This window comes from Myiozetetes cayanensis, unplaced genomic scaffold, assembly GCF_022539395.1.
Source record: "Myiozetetes cayanensis isolate MyiCay16 unplaced genomic scaffold, myiCay2020 scf4, whole genome shotgun sequence".
NCBI classification, from domain to species: Eukaryota; Metazoa; Chordata; class Aves; order Passeriformes; family Tyrannidae; genus Myiozetetes; species Myiozetetes cayanensis.
Window position 1 is genome coordinate 72,333,441 of NW_026087631.1, and position 22,525 is coordinate 72,355,965.

At 54.1% G+C, this 22,525-nt stretch overlaps 1 protein-coding gene across 1 annotated transcript; it reads left to right on the forward strand.

The window, feature by feature from the left end:
- The first annotated feature begins 2,137 nt into the window (after positions 1–2,137).
- Positions 2,138–20,125, forward strand: ONECUT2 (one cut homeobox 2). The gene is given in 3 exon segments (XM_050328747.1): positions 2,138–2,304; positions 2,306–3,273; positions 11,753–20,125. Coding segments are annotated over 3 exon segments (1,422 nt in total). The 3' UTR covers positions 12,040–20,125.
- The last annotated feature ends 2,400 nt before the right edge of the window (positions 20,126–22,525 follow it).

Here is a 22,525-nt window from a genome sequence, read left to right on the forward strand (position 1 = left end):
GGAAGCTCTCCAGCCCCGCTCCTGCCACCCACAACAGCTGGGGCATGTCCTGCCAGGGTGCCCAGGGACACCCAGCACCCTCCTGCCTCCAGGGGTGTCCAGGGACACCCAGTAGCCTCCTACAGAGCCCTGCCAGGATGGACCCAGCACGTCGGGTACAGTTAAAACATGTGCAGATATTTATACATTGTCGGGTTGATTCCCGGGAAGATCTCGACATCAGTTTGGAGAAACACAGGAATTAGGCACTACCACGTGTAATAAAACATCTTCAGGGAACGCAGCCACCAGGTGCAGGTTTGCAAAGACAAAGTCAGGCCTGATGAATTTGCTGGAGAAGGAGAAGGGAAGGCAAGGAAAGGGGGGAAAAGGGGAGAAAGGGAGGAAAATAGAGGAAAAGGGAGGACACAGACACCAGCACATTTGCAGCACCAGATTCCCATCAGGGTCTGCCTACCCACCCCCTCCAGCCTGCCCGGGGTGGCACCTCCACCCCCCGAGGGCTGCACTCGCCTCTCTTTCCCCAAATCAACTGCAACTTTTGCCTTCCTTTAGGAAGGACAAAAAGATTTCACGCATAACTTGCCCTGAACAAAGGCACCTCAGGCCAGGGCTTTCTTTTCCTTCTTCCTTTCTTTTTCCTTCTCCACCACAGGCTGACAGCAGCAGGAGTAGCTGGAGTGGGGAGAGCTTCACTTTAGACCCGCCTAGTTAGTGCCAAAAAGCAACTTGGAAAAACCTGGGAGCTCCAGGGACACACAGCGATGGCAGTGTGGAGAGAAACGGATCGTCAGCCTTTGGATCCAGTCTGTAGGGAACGGGGTGCTGACACACATAACCCGTTTGCAAGGAAATTCCAGGTGCCCTGGAGAGTGGCCTGGTAACTGATGGTCCTAAAGGTGACATTTCTCCCTGTTTCGCCCCATTTTGTTACTGGAAAGACCCCGTGGAGGTGGCACCTTCACAAGCACAGAGATGGTTATCGGGACTGAGATAAGGCTGACACAAAACACAAGGACAGGCTGCTGCTGCCACTGCGTTACTGATTAAAGGAGTGAGGAAAAGCAGTGGAGGGAATTGCACAGCTGGGAGCAGCTGCATGGCCTGGCACGGCACGACCCAACGTGTCTTGGCACGGGTGCCCTGCTGTGCCAAAGCAGGTCAGTCCCCACTTGCCACTCTGTGATGAGGGATCCTGTCCCCACGGGCCCTGCACCTATCGGGAATCCCTGCCCACTCCTGCCTGCACAGCTTCCCACTGTCTCCTTGGCTGCCCTCCTGGCTCCGTGTCTCTGCTTCCATAACTCCCTGCCCCTCTGTGCAAACCCCACGTGCCCTACGGAGATGTGCCCTGCCCCTGGAGCCCCGGGGGCTCAGAGGCATCCCGGAGAACTGGCCCTTCCTCAGGAAGCGGGGGGACACGTCTGCACGTGTGTGCACCGTAAGCTGGACCCCCCAGCCGTGTGTCAGCAGGGCACGGGGACAGGGGGTTCGTGGGACAGCCCCGATCCCGGGGTGATGTGCGTCCGTCTCGGTGTCACTGAGCCCATTGCTGCCACATTTGAGGCGACTAAGAACTAATAACCAGTAGCCAACAGCAGTGATCAGCACCGGGGCTGCGGGACCGAGGCCGCGGGCGCGGGGCCATCTCCTGGGAGTAGCCCCGGTGCCGATGCCCTCCCGGTGCCGGTGCCCTCCCGGTGCCGATACCCTCCCGGTGCCGGTGCCGGTGCCGATACCCTCCCGGTGCCGATACCCTCCCGGTGCCGGTGCCCTCCCGGTGCCGGTGCCGGTGCCGCCACAAAGGGGCCGCGGAGCTTTAAGGGCCGTGCGGTGCCCGGCGTGAGGCCCCGCCCCCCGGGCCGCTCCGCGCTCCCATTGGCCCGGCCGTTCCGAGGCCCCGCCCCCAACCGGCGGCCCCGTCCCCCGGTGGGCACCGGCCCGGCCCCGGGGCGCGGCCGGGGCGGGGCGGCCTGAGCAGCGCCCGCCGCCCGCAGACGGCGGCGGCGGCGGCGAGGCGAGGACATGGCTCGGGGCCGGCGCGGCGGGCCCGGCTGAGCCGCCGCTGCTGCTGCCCGCGGGGGCCGGCGGGGCGCGGGCGGCCCCGGGCCGCGGCGGCCGCCGCCCCGATGAGCGGATGAGGAGCGGGCGCGGCGGCCGGCGGTGCCTGGGCGGGGAGCCGGGTGCGTGCGCCATGAACCCCGAGCTGGCGATGGAGCCGCTGGGCAGCCTGCACGGGGCGGCGGGGCACGAGCCGGAGCTGATGGGCAGCCCCAGCCCGCACCACGGCGGGCGCGGCGCGGGCCGCTCGGGCGCCGCCGCCGCCGCCGCCGCCGCCGCCGCACCAGGAGCTGCCCCCCGCCGCCCGGCCCGCCATGGTGCCCAGCATGGCCTCGCTGCTGGACGGCGCCGCCGAGTACCGGCCCGAGCTGTCCATCCCGCTGCACCACGCCATGAGCGTGCCTTGCGAGGCCTCGCCGCCCGGCATGGGCATGAGCGGCACCTACACCACGCTGACGCCGCTCCAGCCCCTGCCGCCCATCTCCGCCGTCTCCGACAAGTTCCACCACCCGCACGCCCACCCGCACGCTCACCACCACCACCACCACCACCAGCGCCTGCCGGGCGGCGCCGGCGGCAGCTTCGCGCTGATGCGGGACGAGCGCGGGCTGCCGGCCGTGAACAGCCTGTACGGGCCCTACAAGGAGGTGCCGGCCGTGGGGCAGAGCCTCTCGCCGCTGGGCAACGGGCTGGGCCCGCTGCCGGGCGCCCAGCAGGGCCTGCACGGCTACGGCCCGCCGGGCCCCGACAAGATGCTGAGCCCCAACTTCGAGGCGCACGCCGCGATGCTGGCGAGGGGGGAGCAGCCGCTGCCCCGCGGGCTGGGGACGCCCCCGGCCATGCTGCCGCCGCTGAACGGCGCGCATCACCCCGCGCCCCCCGGCCCGCCGCCCCCGCACGGCCCCGCGCTGCCCCCGGGCCGCGACCGCCCGCCCCCCGCCAACGGCCCGCAGGGGAGCGGCGCGGGGCAGCTAGAGGAGATCAACACCAAGGAGGTGGCACAAAGGATCACGGCGGAGCTGAAGCGCTACAGCATCCCCCAGGCCATCTTCGCCCAGCGGGTGCTATGCCGTTCCCAGGGGACCCTCTCGGACTTGCTGCGGAACCCCAAGCCTTGGAGTAAACTCAAGTCCGGCCGGGAGACGTTCCGCAGGATGTGGAAGTGGCTGCAGGAGCCGGAGTTCCAGAGGATGTCGGCCCTGCGGCTCGCAGGTAGGTGCGGGGAGCGGAGCGCGACCCCCGCAGCCCAGCGCCGCCCGGACGGTCCCGCACGCCGGCCCCGGCTCGGCCGCATCCCCGCTCCGCCGTGACCCCGGGGCTGTGCGGGGTCGGCCGGTCCCCCCTCCCGCAGCGCTGACCCCGCTCATCCCGGCCCGGGGCGGTGGGGCTGTGCGAGGCTCGGGGCCGGCGGAGGAACAGCTTCGCTGCCGGCGCCGGGCGGCGCGGCCGGCGCTGCTCTCCAGGGCCCGGTGCTGAAGGTGCGCGCCCCGCACCGTCCCGCGCTCTCCGCGAGCATCCCTCCTGCCGCTCCCAGCGCTGCGGGACAGGCCGGGCGGCGGACTCGCGTCCCGGGGCAGGCGCGGCCGGTGGGAGCGAGCGGGAGGGCCGGAGCCCCGTATGCCCCGCACATCCCCGCACATCCCCGCAGCCGCGGCCCGGCCGCATTGTCCGCGGAGGCCGCGCGGGCGCCCTCTGGCGCGGGCGCGGGGCGGCGCAGCCCCCATTGTTCTGCGGGGGCCGCGGCGGGGGGGGCGGCGGGCAGGGATCCCCGGTACTGACCCCCGGTACTGACCCCCGCACCGGCCCCCGGCAGCGCCCGCCCCGGGGCAGAGCGGGAGAGGTCCAGCGAGCGCTGTTCCCTGCGGTGGCGGCCGTGCGGGGGGCGCCCGCAGCGCGGTGGGTGCCCGGGGGTCGCCACCGCTCGGCTCCCGGTCGGGAGCCGGGCAGTAGGCTCGGCTACCTCCTCACCAGGAACTGTTAATGTACAGACACAGGGCGGGCTGGGGCACGGGCAGACACGCGTGGGACAGACCGCAGCGCGGGGAAGGTGCTGGGCCGGGGCTCTGGTCTGACAGAGACGAAATCCGGGGCTGTTTGTGCCGCCGAACCCGTCCTTCTTTCATTCCGATTGACGCTGAACCGAGCAGATGGATCCCCGCGCGTTCGTGCTGCCCCGTGGGCAGGTGGCCGCTGGCACACCCGGAGCAGTGGCTGAGGGGACACGGGGGTCCCTACGGTGGGGAAGCGGGCACAGAGTCCCCGCACACGGGGCAGCGGGGGGGGATGCGGCGGAGCCGGGGGACGAGGAGCCAGCAATGATGGATGGCCGTAATCCCTGCCCTACCCCTGAGCGAGGGTGCTGCGGGTTAAACACCCACGGCCTGGAGTGTCCAGAAGCCCCTCCGAGGGTGCTCGGGCTTTTCCGAGCTGGGGAGAGGGTTCTGATCCCTCCCGGGCTCCAAGGGCGACTGCAAACCCCTCCCGTCCCTCGCACGGCTCCGCTCTGCGTGCGGCCAAGGAAAGTCCCGGGGGGCGGCTGTGACAGGAGCGTCAGGGGGACAGAAGGGGTTTGGGGTTTTTGCCGGGCACGCCGTGGTGTCGCCTTCACAAACAAACGCGTATCCAGAGGGAAATCGATGCAGATAATGTTTAGAAGATTAAAAGAGCATTAATGTTGGCAACGGGAGCATCAACGCATGGACCCAGTTTTCATTGATCTGGAACCTGAGCCGGCTCATTTCCAGTAACGCTGCTGGTGCTTTTCCTTCCCAGCACCGGTCTCGGGTGGGGATTCCCCGTGGAGCCCTACATATAGGGCAGAAAATCAGGGATCGCAGCTACACACAGAGATTTATGCCTGTCTAATTCTGGATCCCCCCCTTCCCAGTTCCCCTGAATGCCTTTGCATCCAGGAGTAAAGTTTGGAGAGAGCTCCAGCGCCGAGTGGGCACGGATTCCCCGTGGAGTGGGAAAGACCTTTGCAAATTACCTTTCCCTTCAGGAAATCGATTATTTTAATTTCCTTTTATTACCACGTGTGAATAAGCGGCTCCATTGCCTCGGTGCTTCCCTTACTCGCTTGCTTAAATCCCTCTGAGCACTGGGAAAAAGCCTGAAGTGTTTTAGACTTGTGAAAAACAAAAAAACCCCGTCAGCTCTTTGCCCCACACTCCTGAAAAATTTTCCCAAATGGGACGAAAATCTGCTGTCCTTGGAGGGAAATCCCCCTCTCCCTGTGGGAGGTGTAGCAGAGGGGTGTGCTTAGCATTCTTATTATCATAGAAGATCACGTTGTTTATCCTATTCTATTCCGATCTAATTTAATTTTATTACTTCTGTGCTTGTTATCTCTTCTCGGGGGTCTTTGAGACTCCCGAGCCGGGGGTTTCTGTGCGGGAAGGTGCGGGCAGCTCCTTTCTGGGAACAGATTACTGTTCCGTGCGGCTTTGGAGCTCCGGGGGCTCCCGTTTTGGGGTCACCGTGCCCGTGTCCTGCTGCGGCTGCAGGCGGCGAGTGCCCTCCCGGGGACACCGCGCGTCCCCCGGGGCAGGGACGGGGGGCTCTGGGGGGGTTGGGACAAACGCGTCTCCCGCAAAACGACCCGCGAGAGCCCCCCGCCCTCCCTCCCTGTCCGCGGGAAGGTCCCGACGGACGGTCCTCAGATTTCTACCGGGCTCTGCAGAGCGCTCCGCCGCCTGTTTACCTTGGCCATCGCGGAATCGCCTTAGCGATGATTAAACACTTTTGTCCCCAAACACCATCAATGACTCATTTGTGCAAAACAGCCGGCCCGACCCCCCCTCCGCCTTCAGACCCGCCCGGGGGGAGCGGCGGCACCGTCAGCACCACGGAGAGCGCAGCAGAGGGATGGAGGCGCGGTGGGATGCAGGGCAGGGAGCTCATCATTAAGCCGTAGTAACATCCCTATCAAGCATGTTATCTATCTATCTATATATCTATATACAAAAGTATCTCTTAGCGTTGCATTGAATATACAGGTACGTAAAGATTCTTTGAAAGGTGCTTAGTGGCTTGAAATATGGGTGCTCTCCTGGGCTATAGATTAGTGGTTGTGTTTGAACAATCCATGCAGTAAATTGTGGTGCCGGGTGATTAATTATATTTCCTACGTACCGACTTTCCAAAATAATATCCTGCCCTAGCTTTTTTTGTTCCCCATCATTTCTGAAAGCATTTCTGCCCCGCAGAAAATTGAGTCCTGTTTTTGTGCAGCAAACGGGTTTTATCAGTCTTGATTATTTGATAAAGTTAAATCTGAGCACATTTGTCATTAAATGCACTCCCATATTTTTTCCCTCCATTTTTGATCATCATGTGTTACTCATTCTGAAGCTATTTCCTTAAAAGATTTTCCCTATTTCCTTAAAAGATTTTCACTATTTCCTTCACTATTTCCTTAAAAGATTTTTTTTCTCCCAGCATCTTGTTTTTTCCTGTATCTCTTGCCTGTCACCATTTGAACTGAAATATCCCAAACTCAGATGTTCCTCTGCGGATGAAAACTGCCACCATTTATTTGTGGCAAGGAATGCATAAAGGGGGAAACATTTTTGCCTAAAGGATTATTTTCCGGTGAGTGGTACTGGCTCTTCCCTCGCTCCGAAGGGGTGTTTCGGCTCTGTGCTGTGGCCCCAGGTGCTCATCCTTAGTGCTCCTCCCTGGTATTATCCACCAAATCTCGTCCTGGCTGTTCCTGCCATGTGCCAGCTGCGAGGGGACATTCCTTCCCTTCCAATTAGACACTGCTGGGAGATGAGAAGCTTCCTGCAGGAGCCAACACGTCTGTTCCCAGGCTGCGAGCACTAAAGGCAGCAGCCTCCTCTCATCAGAGCAGCTCCCCCGTAGCTGCCTTCAGAGTGAAACAAGCTCTGCAGGGGCACAGAGAATGGATCTCAGAGGGAAAGCAGGGCTGCAAAGGACTGCAGACATCACTTGTCCTGACAGTCTGCCCCGTTTCTCGGGGATCTCCCGAGATGGGGATTTCCCAGGCTAGCCAGGCAATCTCTTCCAGGGCTTACAGGTACAAAAAAATCCTTAATGACTTGCCTTAATCTCACTTTTTGTCTTTTAAATCCTTTGCTTCTCATCTTATCCCCCCTAGACACAGCAAAAAAGAAGACTCCCCTCCTTCTGAAGGCAATCTGTTTGTAGCTCCCATCTTGTCTCCTGCCTTCTCTGGAAAAAGCCCGTCCTACTTGGGCAATGAATATGCAGGGAAAGCTTTATATCCAACGGGACAGATAATACATCTCTTTTTCCAAGGTAAAAGATTTTGTATCCAGCTCTATCAATCTTGCAGACTTTTGCATAAAAGGCTCTCTGATTTATGGAGGGGCTTTGCACGCAGAAATCATACCAAACAGACTAATCTCAAATGGGTTTGGTGATAAGATCAGCCAGACAACTCGCTGATGGCAGATAGAAATGCAATCAAAAAAGAAATTGGAGTGTTTTGGGGTTGTTTGGGGTTTTTGAGCTATAAAATCCAACTGCTCCATTGTGAAAGGAGGGACTCAAACCACTGGTAAATGCTGCACAAAGGAATTATTAGCCAAGGGATAGAGGCTGGCAGCTTCCCAAAACACAAATTGTCTCCGAGACCAAAATATCTCTCAGTAAGAGGGAACATATTTATGAGCAGTGGTGATTTTCCAGCAGTTCTCATCCCCCCATAATGGGCACCGGAGCAGGGCCCTGTGCTGAGGCATTAAGCTTTGGCAAGGAGCAGGAGGGGAAGGAAGAGCAGCAGGAAATCTTCCTCCAAGAGCTTCCACACACCTACTTCTCCGTGTGCCCTCTCCCCCGGCCTTGAACTGCCCTCTCCTTCCGCTGGCCATGGTGGGCATCTCCCCTCCCTTCCTCACCTCCACCTCTCTGGTGCCCAGGGGGGAAGGACACTTCCCTCTCCTGCTCAGGCTGAGCTTTCATAATCCCCTGGGAAGAAGGAAATGGGAACCTGAGTGTGTGGAGAAGAACATCCCTCCTCCTGCCAGGGCTGCTCTTGCTCTGTGTGTTCAGCACTTCCGGGCTGAAGTGCCAGGAGAGCTCGGAGAGCCAGGAGGGCAGCACAGTTCGGGCTTTCCCAGATAAGCTGGCAGAGCTTTGCTCCTGTTTTCTCCTGTTCTTAATTCCACCCTATCAGTAACAGCCGGTAAAGGCAATATTCGTGTCCTGCTTTCTCCCCTGGGACAGGATTTCTTCAAACAGGATCCACACACTGGATCCTTCCTTCTTGCAGTAAGATTTCAGGCTCCTCTTCAGTGCTTCCTTACCCACTTCAGCTTTAAATTCCCAGCCCTTTCTTGGACAAGGTGCCTGAAGCACTTCCCTTTCTCCACAGGAGAAGGTCACAGCTGTTCTGGTGCTTTCAGGGATGTGCTGGCGCATCACTTGGAGCTGCTGCTCCAACAGGCAGAGCACTCAGCATGAGGCAGGTCTGGCTTCATCCCTGCGCCCTGACAAGGGGAATATAAATCCTTGTCACCAAAAAGGGCTATAATTCAGCTGGAAACTATTTGGGGATTCAAAAGGGAGAATCTCCAGAAAAAGAGGGAGCATAAATCTCCCAGGGGTTAGACATGAAGGACTCTCAGTGCAGTTGGAAGGATCCCGAGCTCTGCCGTGCCTGGAGAGAGTTCCTGGCTGGTCCTGGGAGTGCCCTGGTTCCTCCTCCTCCCATTCTCGTCCTGGCCCTGTCCCATCTATTATTTATCATTCCATGTTAATGAGGGAAGCATATCCCAGTGGTTCTCAGTGAGCCCTGTCAGAGATCCCACTCGGGGGTGGGTCTTGCAGCACTGCAGGAGGAAACAGCCCCTGCCCCACAGGATTTACAGCCCCATTCCAGCCAACCAGCACATTTACAGGACATTGGACACAAACAGCCTGGGAGCTGCTACCTGTCCGAAAGAAACATAAATGAGCCACTTGCCCAAAACAATTCCTCTTTTCTTCTCAGAAAACTGAGGATGCAGAGCCTGGGGAGGCACCAAGAAAATACCTTCCTGGCTGGAAACAGCCAGGCTGTGCCCTTCTTTTTGGAGCATTGCAGGAATTCCTGGATCTCCAAATAGGGAACACCTCACTGTTACAAGAGCATTGACTGAGCCAGCAAAGAGATCTCCAGTAACTCCAGATCTTCTCTGGAAGAGCAGAATTAACACTTTGTGCCACACCTCCCATCTGTTTTTCTGGAGAAATGCCACTGAGGGCATTCCTAGGGTTCCAGAAATCAGGAGTTGGGTGTGTGTGCAGCAGCTGGAATGAGCAGCACCCGCTGCCCACCCCGACAATGTGATTATTTGCATCTTCATTGCGATTGTTCCTTGTTCCATAATGATTTTGTACACAGTGGAGTACTTAACCTAATTTGTATTGATCCCAATCGCTCTTGTTCGTGCATACTTAATTCAGAGAGGTAATCAAATTGATTTCTGAGGCCTAGTTTTTAAGAGATTGTAGTAACAGGGATATACAGGGGGTTGCTTTAAGTGAATCACAGCAAAAGAAAAACATTTTAAATCTTTGGAAAACGTTTGGATGGTCATTTCATTGTGTTCAGCATTACCAGAGTAATTGCATTTCCCTCACATTGAGTCCTCTCCGAAATGGAATTGAGGAGCAGCTTTATTTCCATCAGACAGATAACTGGGTTTAAGTGACTTTGCACCCCCGTGGAACCGCAAACGTGGGATCAATAGTCACAGCTTATCCTTCGGAGCCATGGAGAGAGGGCTTACTGCTGGATTAAGGGAATATTGGTCTCTGCTTGGCTCCTTCTTAACACCTGCTCTTTCCAAGTCACTTTTGCCCTTAGAGTAAAAACATCCTAAACCAGCAGGGCACGGGAGCTGTTTTGTTGACATTTCCAGCATCCCAGCCCTGCAAGTGGCTCCTCTTCTCCCGGGGCTGCTTGGGCATCGCTCCAGCCCCCCAGACCCCTCCCTGGCCTCCTCCTCCTGTCTTATTTCTGTGTAAAAGCACCTTTAGTCCAGTGTGGAAGGAGAAGGAAGCTTTTCCATTTATTTTTCTCCCAGCTCTGGCTTCCAGGTCTCGCCAGTTGTCCATTTTCTTCCATAGAATATGTTCAGTTTTAACCGCAGCCAGTAAATCAAATTGTGCTTAGAATCCAGACGGTCTCTTCCGTTCCCTCCACCCTTAAAACCTTTCTCTTTCTTCCCGGAAAATCTCCTGATTTTATTAGTGCTCCCCCCATTTTTCTCTGCCCAGAGATGCACACAAGGCTCAGCCTTTGCCTTTGTGGGGCCTTTTCGAGAGCAAACTCAACAGTTCAAGGAAAGTATTTACTGAATGCATCGAAAAGCACATCCCTCTGCATTATTTATTATCAGATACCAATAACTGTAAAACGCAGAGTATCTCTGGACATAAATTAGTGATGGGAGGAAACACTCCACTCGTCCCAGTGTCCCGGAACCTTTTAGAAGCTGCAGCAAAGATGCTGGTGCTCGTCATGTCCCCAGCACTGGGGAGATCCCCATGTGGATTCTGCACACATGGCAAAGTAAATCTGCTTTTGCAGCTCAGACAGGCAGCAGGACATTATCTATGGGGTGTTAGAGGCGCAGTCAGAGAGCCCACATTTTTGCCTCCTGATGTTTTCAGGCTAATGACCTCTGGAGACCCGACTGGCCACTGGGACACAGTACAGGCTCACCCCAACACCTCTGCAGTGTGTCCAGGCAGGAGCATCCATGCTGCTCCCTGTTCCCTCAGCTCCCAGTGCTATGCTGGGAGCTGCTCCAGGCACTCACCCACAGCCCGTGTCTGCTCTCTGGAGCGTCCTTTTACTCTCGGGGGTATTCTGAGGTCTGACCTTGACCTCCCTCCCAGAGGCAGCTCTGCTGCAGCTGCTGGAATTTGGGGTCAGGAGCAAACTACTGCAGTTTGCTGCAGAAGTCCTGTGAGATGCCGTGCCCTGCAGATGGAGGCAGGTCACTTGGCACTGGCTGGGCCAGGCTCCTGCTCGGGGAGCTACAGCCTGACTTGGGGTTAGCTACAGCTCGGCACAGCTACAGCCTGACTTGGGGTTAATTACAGACATTTCCACTGTCTGAGTTCTGCTTGTGGGCCAGGTTCATTTCACATTCCAGACCTGCAGAATTATTTAACAGGGTTGCTTAAAACCTGCCCACTTATCAATTCTCTGGGCCTGTTCTGTGCCGGCACATTCCCTGACCATGTCAACATATGGATTTTCTCCCCGTGCCCGGCGCAGACGGCCTGGCAGGGCTATTTTTAAGTGTGGGTGTGCTCCGGCAGTGGTATTGGTTTCAGCACTGGCTGTTCTCTCTCTGCTAATAAATACAAGGAGCTATTAATACGGATGTTTTTAGGATCCATTAGCATCGCTCGGCGCAGCCAACGTCCGGCACTGCCACCCTGCCCGACCTGAGCTCTCACAAGGCTTCACCCGTGGGAGATACCCCGGGAAGGGGGACAGGAGATGGGAGCAGGGCACAAGGGGGTTACGACACTGCAGAAGTCAGGCTGGGAGTGCAAATGCAGCCCCCTGGATTTCCCCGGGAGCCCTCAGACCCTGCGTGCCAGAGCGGTGCTGGCTCACCTGGTGTCACACCCGGGGGTGGCCAGCGGGGTCTGTGGGCTCCACCCTGACCCTTTCTCTCTGTCTCTGCCCACCCCTCCCCAGCCTGCAAACGCAAAGAGCAAGAGCCCAACAAGGAGCGGAACAACTCCCAGAAGAAATCCCGCCTGGTCTTCACGGACCTACAGCGCCGAACGCTCTTTGCCATCTTCAAGGAGAACAAGCGCCCCTCCAAGGAAATGCAGATCACCATCTCCCAGCAGCTGGGCCTGGAGCTCACCACCGTCAGCAACTTCTTCATGAACGCCCGCCGGCGCAGCCTGGAGAAGTGGCAGGACGACCTGAGCTCCGGGGGCTCCTCCTCAGCCCCCAGCACCTGCCCCAAGGCCTGAGGGCATGGCTGGCACAGTGCGGCACGGCCGGCATGGCGCGGCAGAGAGAGCGGCTTCCCGCAGGGCCCTCCACCGGTGACTTTGAAAGCACAATCCTCCCACCACCACCCCAGCCCAGCTGTCCCCGAGGACCTTCCTATGGCTCCCCATCAGTCCCAGCAGGCGCGAGTTCCACGTCCACCTCCCACCTCCCTCTGGACAATGCAAAGCTCAGGACAGGCGAAGCAGGTCTGAGGCGCAGGGGAGCCGTGCCCGAGGCGAGTTTCTCCTGAGCCCACGTTCCCCCGACAGGTGGGAGCTCCTGCCGTGTGCTGGCCACACCGCCCCGCGAGAACGGAGCACAAAGTCTGGTACTGAAGAACCCAAGAGCCCGGTTTTAAACTCAGGCATGGTTTTTGTTAAGTGTTTTAAGGAGAAAAAGAAAAGATGCAATTTAAGTTTTTGTTTGTTTCCTTAGTTTAACTTAATCAGTTTGTTCTTGGATCAGACAAATTCAGTTCCCTCGAGCTCAAAGTATCAAGCACAAAGCCGTAGCTCCAGCGCTGGGCCCGGCCCTGGGCTCCTGGCTGTGCCAGCTGCAGCCTGACATCTCGGGAACGCCACGGACACCACCACCACCACCCCAAGCACAGCTGTCAGTTCCTCCCAAGGCCTGTGTTTGTACCTCATGCACACTCAGGAGGTCGACGGAACTGCTACAGTACGTGGAGCAAACACAATGTTTTGAAAGATCTAGATTTTTTTTAGGTCATTATTACATCCCTTTTGGTTTCCCAGAATCTGGTTTGTCCTCGGCAACGTCCTTGTTACCAAAACCTTTTTAGTGTTCAAGGTATTTCTGTTCATTTTTTCAGTATTTTATGGTACTTTCAAGCAGGAAAGAAACAGAAACAAGCCCTCCAGATGCCACTGACCATTTCAGACGTGCCGCATCTACTCCATTGCATCCCCAATTCCTTTTCCCCGCCCGCTGCCCGAGCCAGCGGGAACACAGCACACCAAAGAGACAGGATTTCTGCAAGCCAAAGATGTTTATAACCTGCCATTTCTCCTCGCCATGGCTGGTGTGGGTGGTCGGGTGGCGCTGGGGAAGCCTCCCGAGCTCTGAGCCCTCTCTCCACCCCGTGCAGCGGAGCCGCCCCCGCGGCACCGACGCGGCCGCGGCCGCCCCGTGACTGGTGACCGAGCGCGGTCGTGGCTCTTTAGAGACACTTGAGACTTTTTTTATGTACTACTTAATCGAAACCAAAGAAACGTTTTCTGCACCTACTTCTTCTGCAACGAACTGTTCCATTGAAAGATAAAATAAAAATGAAAAAAAAAAACAACAAGGAAGCACGTCAGGAAGCAAACGAGTCCCACACTGTGTTTTACAGACATCTCGGATGTTTTCGGAAGCAGAACTCAAAGAAAGGGTTGACAAGAATGAGAACAAAGCAAAACCAGTACAATTGCTGCTTCATTTGACAACTCCAGTCATCTTAAAGTTGAAGATTGTCTTTAATTTGTGCCTATGCAGTTTTTTCAAAAGAACAAGGAACAGAGCAACCAAAACCTCAACAGCTACAATACCAAAGATGAGGATTCTCACTACTTGTGTTTCAGTTTGTTTTCTCCTCTTGCACGACTAATGCACATAACCCCACTGCTCTCTGGACAGGTAACACTTCTGAGTCTTTGTGCAACCCAAAGGGTGGGTTTATTTGTTTTCCCTGTTTCTGCCCCACATGGCACCTTTCCAAGAGCTGCACGGACTCCAAGTGCAAGATGCTGGGATACTACGCTGGTACGTCTCCTCCCTCCAGCAAAAACTTGTGGGTTGGGTGTGACCTTTGTGTTGGTCTCCTGTGTGCCCAGAGCTGTGAACAGCCACCCTCCTGTATGTGACATCAGCCAGAACCCTCCACCCTTCCTCCTCTTCCCCAGGGATAAAACTTGCCACACGGATGATTTCTGCCACCGTCAGTGCTGAGCAGCCCCACAGCCCCACTCCAAAACTCCACCTGAACCAAAATCAGCTTTTCAGCAGTTCAAGTGGCAGTTCAGGAGCTGGTGTTGACATATTAGACATGTATTGTTTGTTGATCCAGGTCACAATGATCTGAATCATGACATGTCCAAATTTATCCCCAAGCTGGAGCACAGTGGTACCACCTTGCTCCTCTCTATCTTTAAATAAGGGCTTCTTTTTAACAGCTTCACAGAACTGCTGCAGTCATTTCCCAATGATTGCACTTGAAAAAGAAAGAAAATCAAGAAGCTTTGCCTGCTCAGGGCAGGGAAGGTTTCTGGAAAGCCAATTCAGGATCCTCCCAGCTGAACTGACAGCACGTGCCTGCTCTGGGAATCAAAACATCCTTCAGCAGAGATTTCCAGGCAGACTGTGCATGATTCAGAAAAGCAGCCTGTAGCCAGACATGGAATAAAACTATTTAAATAATAAATAATAAACCCTGAGGGCTTTTTATTCCTGCCCAGAGTTCATCCCCACAGCCCTAACAAAGTAAGTGCTAGGTCAGTTACAAAACTATTTACAAATTTCTTTTACGATTATTTACAAATTCCTCCTCAGTGAAATCACTAGCTCTCTCCAAGCTGTGGAAGTGTTTGTTTACGGCTGGGTAACAAACAACACCATGAGCCTTCTCTGGGCTGGGGACTCAAACACACCGACAGTCACAGACCATTTTCAGCCACAAATCCTGCTGCATTTTTTATCCCTGTACCTCTCGTGGCCCCGTGTGACACCCTCCATCTCACTGCCCCCCTCTTGGCTTTTATGTAGCAGCTCCCTCAGACGAGGAGCCGTGGGTGGAGATCCCTGTGTGTGTGAGCAGAGTACGTGCCCTATTCTGCCCTAATCCAAACTCCAACAGATAAGTCCTGATTCTATACCATATTTATGAATCTATAGAGCTGTGTAACGTAACTTGTTGCTTTATTTATTCTGCTGCAAAAGACTGATGTGTGCAGAGAGTATCCCAGCATCTTCCGGACCGGGAACTTGGAGTTACAACCGTGGGCACAGCCAAGATGAATTCAACTTTCAAGAAACCTTGGATATTGCTTTAATTGCCCCTGAAGGAACAAGGAATGTGCTCGATGACTTCGGTTGAATAGCTTTATTGTGGATCTCTCTAACCTACAGCTGAATCCAAAGACCTGAGAAGGACTCAACCAGCAAACCTCGCTCATCCCTGCGGGAGGGGAGGGGGATCTCAGCCCTGCAGGAGGGATTGGGAACCTCCTCTCCCAAAGGAAGACACGGTAACGACACGGTGTTGCAAAGAGTGCGCTGGCTTTGGACACAGCCAATGCTTTTCTTGCTTGTCACAATTCCTAAGGATTTTTAAGACATGGGGAAACTTTCTACTTGGCCTCCTTTATATTTATTAAGGGGAATTTTTATTGTTTAAATTTTTTAAAAAGGTAAAGCTTAAAATGGTTTTATTTTTTTTTCCAGACACTTGTGGGTTTTGACCCGGTATATTATCTATCAATAATGTAATTTATTTAATTTAGTCTTAGGGCAGGTCCTGAGATCTCTGTTCAGTCTGAATCCCACTGAGTTTCATTTGAGCTTTTGAATTCAGTGGGAGTTTTGCCTGAGTGCAGACTGGAGGGTCATGCTCCCACGTTAGCTATTTGCAGCTATTTAATTCACTCATCTATGAACTCATTTGGGATTAATTTTGCTTATTTATCCCTTAGCCTGTTGTGGCGCATCAGAGATGCGAAGCCTGTTAGTAAATACACTGAAGAGCTGGGGCTGCTTCCGAGAGCAGCCAGGTTCTGTTAGACAGGGAGAAACAACTCGTTCCATGAAACAAGAGTCTAGTTCCAGTTCCCTCTTTTAGTTAATTTTAATTGTTTAAGTATCAAAGTTTAAATTATTTAAGTTAATCTCCTCCCATCCGATTGGAAAGTGCAACATACCTTCCTTATGGCACATGAAGCCTTCGTAATTATAACTTATTTATTTAACTTATTCCTCACCACCCCAGGATGCCCTTGTAGAGTTTTTATTTTTGATTTAGAATTATCTATAAAGCACTACAGCTGATCTCCTGTAAGAACAGCAGAGAAAACTTTGAGGACAAGCAATGAATATTCAAACCTAAAACTGTGTGTTCAGAAAAACAGTTTAAAAAAAACCCAAAACACTGAGATACTTTGCCTGAACTTTGTGGCTTCTTAAAACTTAAGCTGGGGGTAAAATAATCCATGCCAAGCAAAAAGAGAGAAACCCTTAAACTAGCTGCTTCCAAGAATGAACTTCTGTGTGTGGAAAAAAGAGAAAAAGGAAAAAAAAAAAAGGAAAAAAGAAAACAAAACACAGAAAAAACCTTTGTATTTCTAGTGAGAACCAAAGAGGCTACCTCACTGACTTTTCCATTTGTAATTTTAATCGTGTTGATGATACCAAAGATACCAAAGATTTCTTTCTCTGTGCGGTCTGCATTCTGCTTGTGCTCTCTGACAGCTCCCACCGTTCTCTCCTACCCTCAGTAATGTTCAGCTGAGCCCAGATTCCCAAAGAAACGCTTCCCTGGAAGCTACCAGTTCTGGTGACGCCCTTTTCTGTGTTCCCTTTGCCTTCCTGCCAGCCTAAGCGTTTGGAGCCGTGGAGCTGTGCCCACGCCAGGTCCCGGCCGGGAGCGCTTGTGCTGACCTGGAGGTGAATCCAGGCTGTGTCCGTGGGACATTCCCTGGGGAAAGGCTCTGCAAGTGCCCCTGAGCCACTGTGGGGTGCATTTGCAGCAGCAATTAACATCACTAATTATTATTTTCCTGCTTGAGCAGAGCCCATGGGCTGGTCTGGGGGTGAGCAGAGCCCAGGGTTCTCCTGCGCTCCAGGGAGGGGGTTTTCCTGCCCCGTGCCCTCCATGGGGACCTGGCCAGGCGGGCACAGCAGATCCAGGGGCTGCTCCCTCCTCCTCCTCACCTTTGGTTGTTGTTTACAATTACAGTTTTCAGATAAAAATCAATTAATTACTTTTCTCGAGTTAGCAATGAAGCGAGGCTACATTAAGCTCCATTAGCATCACGTTCCTGAGTGATTATTTCCAAGTTGGTTGGTTGGCTGGGGAATTAGCGGTGCCCTTTGGCATCTGGGTCTTGCAGCCTGGTTTATCCTGTTTATGTGACTGAACCCACGCTCAGAGGCGCTGAATCCACCCCTGGGCTCTGTTCGCTCTCCCCACTGCTCTGTGCCCCTGGGCTTCCCCCCAGGCCTCAGCCCAGCTGCTGCAGGGCCTTTCCCTAAGGAATGTGCCTGAGCCATGCCCTTGGATTCACAGAGGTTACCGGCAGCTCAACACAAACGCTCCGCTTTAATTAAGTGTTGCCTTTTATTTTGTGTTTCTTTTGGGCTTTAGGTCTGTGTTGGAAGTGGTAGGACGTGACAAGTGTGCTTTTCTCTCTCTCTCTCTCTCTCTCTCTCTCTCTGTTCCTTCAATACAAAGCTATAATAATCTCAGGATGCCTTGCGGGCGGGGGAGCCGCCGCTCCCGGTGCCCTCGGACACAGACCGTCCCCAGAGCTGGCAGGTCCCGCAGGGTCCTGCAGCCCCGCGGCTCCCACCAGACTCAGCTTCACTGCAGAGTGATGTTACCATGGGACGAGTGCCTTGCTTGAACCAAAGCAACCGTTTTGCCAGTCTAGACCTCTCTGTGCTTTTTTTTATTCTTCCTGTGAATACCTCAGCTTAACTGGGCCGCCGAATCGTACCTGGTGGGCTTTGTACTGTGGTGCTTTGCAATGCAGCCCTGCAAAGAACAGACTCCTGAAAATACCAAAGGCTCTCCTCCTCCTCCTCCTCCTCCCTCTCCCCAGTCTCTCTCTCTCCTTGGTTCCAAAGCTTTATTACAAACTGGGCATGTTGGCAACGCAGACCGTGCAATCCCTCACCGAATTTTCTCAGATATACCTCATAGAGAGTAGCTGTTTAGAGTAATGTTATTATAGCGTATGTAATAAATTATTCACTGTTTCTTTTTGGTAACTGTGATTTAAAAAAAAAAAAAGAAAAAAGAGAAGAAAAAAGCTTTATACGTTTTAGGTTGTGCTTTTGTACTAGACGGAGAAGGTGCGCTTAAAAATGTACGTCAGTCTTTCTTCCCCTTGGGTTTTCTTTTGTTATTATGGATTGGGGAAAAGTTGCAGAATGAGCCCAAAGTTTACAGTTTCATATTTTGCTGAAGAAACAATCTGTGTTCATTTGCTCTGTTGGGGGGGGGGGGAAGAAAAAAAAGGGGAAAAAAAAAGAAAAATGAGGAAAAAAAAAAGGATTATTTTCTACATTTGTGCTACTTGGTCTGAAGAGCTGATTGTCCTGTGTGACGGTGTAGTATTATAATTATAATTATAATTAGCAACTGCCAATCAGCGCTCCCATGTTTATGCATGAGGCAAACCCTTAGCAGTGTGATGCATTGTGGTTCTTAATGGCAACTTATTCCTTTGAGTTTGGGACGAGGTCTTTCTGTTAATGGTATTTATTTATGCATGGAGCCTGTTACCCGTTCGCAGTCGTGGCGCAGTTGTGTTTGCATTGACACTGGGAAAACACGCCCAGTTGTGCCCCGTGGGGGTCACTGCTGCTCAGGGCTGGTGTTCCATCAGCTCTGCGCTGCCCGTGTGTTAAACAGGCCAAATTCAACTCCAGTTCAATGAGACTGCAATTTGAGGAGAAGTTGGGCCAAGTGGCAGCTTCTTCCCAGCCAATTCGATTTGTTCAGTCACGTGAAAATACACGGAGCCAACTGTGCGTTTTTCCCCAGGATCAGGAGTTCCTTTGGCTTTATGGCAGCCCTGGGGCATGGGGGGGACCAGCCAGGGTGGGGGGCTCAGGCTCTGGACAGGGTGGGCGCCCATCCCTGGCCTCACCTGTGACTCCTGCCCAGCACCTGCCGTGCCAGCACAGGTGCCCGGCAGGACACACGAGCGTGGGATCAGCAGCTGTCCCAGCCACGTCCCCCGTCCCTGCGGACAGGCCTGGGATGGGCGTCCATCTGAGCAGTCCAGCCAGGCTCCCGCGCTGCTCCTGCTGGAGGGAGCAGCCCCTCACTCACCCCCTCTGCCCTGGGGTCAGAGGTGTTTGCTAAGGTGCTTTATACCTCTTTATACCCTTTGCTTTGTCCCCCATGTCACCAGCCAGATTCAGGCTCGAACCCCCCGTTTCCGACTGGGTTGTGTTTTCCCCCCGGGTGCAGCTCCTGAGCCCTGCTGTCCCCCCCAGCCCTGGGTCACACTGCACATAAAGCCAAACCAACTGCTCCCTACACTTCACTCTGTGTGGAAGAGTGTGGTCTGGGGAGGGGGGAGCCACAGTCTTCTGAGGAGGCATCTGAGTCCGTCAGTAGAGTGTTGATATCGTCTGTCATTAAGGGTATTTTAGAGATGTGCTTTCATTAGTGCAAAGAGACATTTTTATTTGGCCTTACTCGGTAGGTTGTGATGATAATGAAAGCTGTGTAATATAGTCAGGTTATTTTCTTTCCTTATTTCTCTGCCAAAGACAGTAATGGATACAAGAACTTTAAACAGGGGTTTTTGTAAGACAGTTGATGATTGTAACAGTGGGTAATCTTCCAGAAAGCTTTCCATGTTCTTCCGCAATAAGCAGACCCGGGATGGTTTGGGCAGATCCCACCACTCCTCACCGACACGCGGCTGTTGTAAAACCTACACCTGCATTTCTCAGTCCAAAGGCAACAAGGGGTATGTGAGGCCATGGCGGCGGCACCGCGGGGCACGAGCTGTTCCAGCTGCCTGCCGTGTGCCAAGGTACTTGTATTATGAAATTTAAGGTCTATTTTATTATGTCATTTTATGTCATTTTTTAACTTTGTGGAAGGTGATATGTTGAACTGAGTGTAAGCTGAGTTTTTCAGACAAATAAAGTAGCTAAAGAGTGAATGTTATTTTATCATTAAAGGGTTTTTACTCACTGATTTGTGCCAATAGATGTCCTTTATCTCAATGACAAGTATTACATTGCTTTCAAAGTTTTATTTATAGCTATTGATGTAAAACCCACACACACATATTATTTGCCAAAGTTCAATAAAGGAGGAAAACAACACTATTGCTTCCTTGTGCGATCAAAAGTTCCTATTTTTTTCCAGGGTTTTTTCCACCACAGCCCAATCCCACACCATGGGGTGGGGTGGAGTCAAGCCTGGGCTCGGTCTGCTACTGCTCTCAGGGATATGGATGGGTGAGGAGAGCTGAGCACAGCCAGAATAATGTAGGACCACAGCCCAGAAATGCTGCTTGGGATGGAGGGCCTGGCCAAGTGAGCAAAAAGTACTTGGAAAAAGATCTGGCACCTTCTCTGATGATGTTAGAGGAGAAATCCCTTTATATTTATGTAAGTCCTGGAACTACATGATGCAGCATAATTACCATAAAATTAAGTAAATTATTGCACTTTCATTCCCTGAAGCAACTCTACAGGAGGCAGGAGGTTCCTGGAGCTGAAATTCCATGGCAAGGAGGATGTAGCAGGTTTCCCTTCAGTCAGTCAATCATTCATTCACCCCACCTATGGGCAAGTCTGGTTTGTCTCCTGGACTAATCTCATCATAAGCAGATCAAAAGCGAAACAGAATGCACAAGGAAAAGCACTTTCCTGTGCTTCTCCTAAAAAACCAAACATACAACCGATCCTTTCCTCCCCCAGCTCTCTCCAGCTCCATCCCTCTGCCCACTCGGAGCCAGGGGCAGGGTTAGCCAGGGGAGGGCACAAGTAGGACCCCAGACCCTCACAGACACCTCCACTTCCCATCCCCAGGGCAGCAACAAGGCACTGCACAGTTTGTTATCTGGGATCTAACCTTGGCACCCAAGTTTCACCTTGGGGTTAATAAACTGACTGAAAAATTTGTTTTCATGCTCATTCTCTCCGTGTCGCTCTTCTCTCACACTGAGCCAGATTCTGCCATTAATTACATTTACGCTGCCTCATTTCACCCTGTTGAGTGGTCACGGGTGCAGATAAAGGCAGACGTGCCTCCTCAGCACTTTGTGTCACAGAGCCCGGAACGTGGCTCTGCCAGGCTCCTTCCCTTCACCCTCTGCCTGGGGAGTGCAGGGGGATCCTGTGGCACAGGAGTGCCCTGAGCCCTCCATACCCCGAGCTCCAAGCGCCCCCGGGGCTGAGCCAGGAAGAACACTCTGCCTTAGGGGTGTTTTCCCAAGCCCCCTTCCTAAGCAGCCTCTCCAGGGCAGGGAGAGGAGCACGTGAGCCACCGGGAGGGGAAAATCACCGTCACAGCAAAGAGGGAAAAGCAGTGACACCGAGACTAATGCAGCCGCGGCAGGTCATTTCCATTTCACTTGCGGGATCGTTCTCCCGGGAATGCATTTTCCAGGCACTTAGCAGTGGGCACAGCTGGGAGAAGGAAATGGGACCATTTCATTAAGCTGCCAAAAAGCTGAAGGATGAGCTGGGTGGGTGGCAGGATTGCAGCTGGGCTGGGATGCTGTACCAGCATCAGCTTGTCCCAGTGCCAGGCACTGGGGTCCAGGGCTGACTCTGTACCCAGGGTGAAGGGATCAACTTCCCTGTCCCCGCTGGAGCTCATTTTCGTGACCTCCCCTCAACTCACTAACCCTGCCAGGGATCACACAATTATTCCAGCTTAAAATGCGTTAAAGCCCCTCAGATTGCTCACCGGTGATAAAAAACAAACCACCAAAACAGCACTTCCATCGCAGGGGTGCAGGAAGACCCCGTGGTAGCCAGGCTGGATGGTGTCCCTGGCCCCCGGAGAGTGGTGGGGACCCAGCGGTGCTCCCCAAAACCTTCACCCGCATTGCAGGGCAGAGCAGCCCAGCCCCGAGGAGGGGCTGCCACCTCCTCCTCCTCCTCCGGCAGTGCCGGCAGTGCATCCGTCAGGACGAACTTGACAGTAATGATCTGCCGTGCGGGACCCGCAGGGAGCACAGCGCGGGCCCCTCCTGACTGCAGATGAAGTGCCGGCAGCTTCCCCGATCCCAACGCTCCGCAGCACTTCAAGCCCTGTGGGCATTCCCGCAGGGAATGCTGCACACCCGCACCAAGGAGGGGGGGGGGGGAACAGCAGGAGCTTCTGCAATACCAGTGATATGTATTTTCGGCACATGTGGGATGGCGGTGCTTAAAGAAAACAACCAGGAACTACAAAAACACTGGAGACCGGCGGCACAGCAGGGTGGGACGGTCGGGTGGGAACAACACTGTCGATGCCCCCCCCCCCAGAGAACAAGGCAAGGGCAGCTCTGCCTGCACAGGTTGCACCCTCTGGGAGCTGCCTTTGGCCTCCACACAAACCTACGGGAGCGACTCCAGGGTCCGGCGCAGAAAGGGATAATGGCAGGAAGCCATAAGATATTAAACCAGCAGATTAAAACAAACAAGACCACTTTGGGTCATGTTACACATCCCTTCCCTCCCGGCTGACAGCAAAGAAATGCAAGGCAGTAAAAGACAATCGTAGCC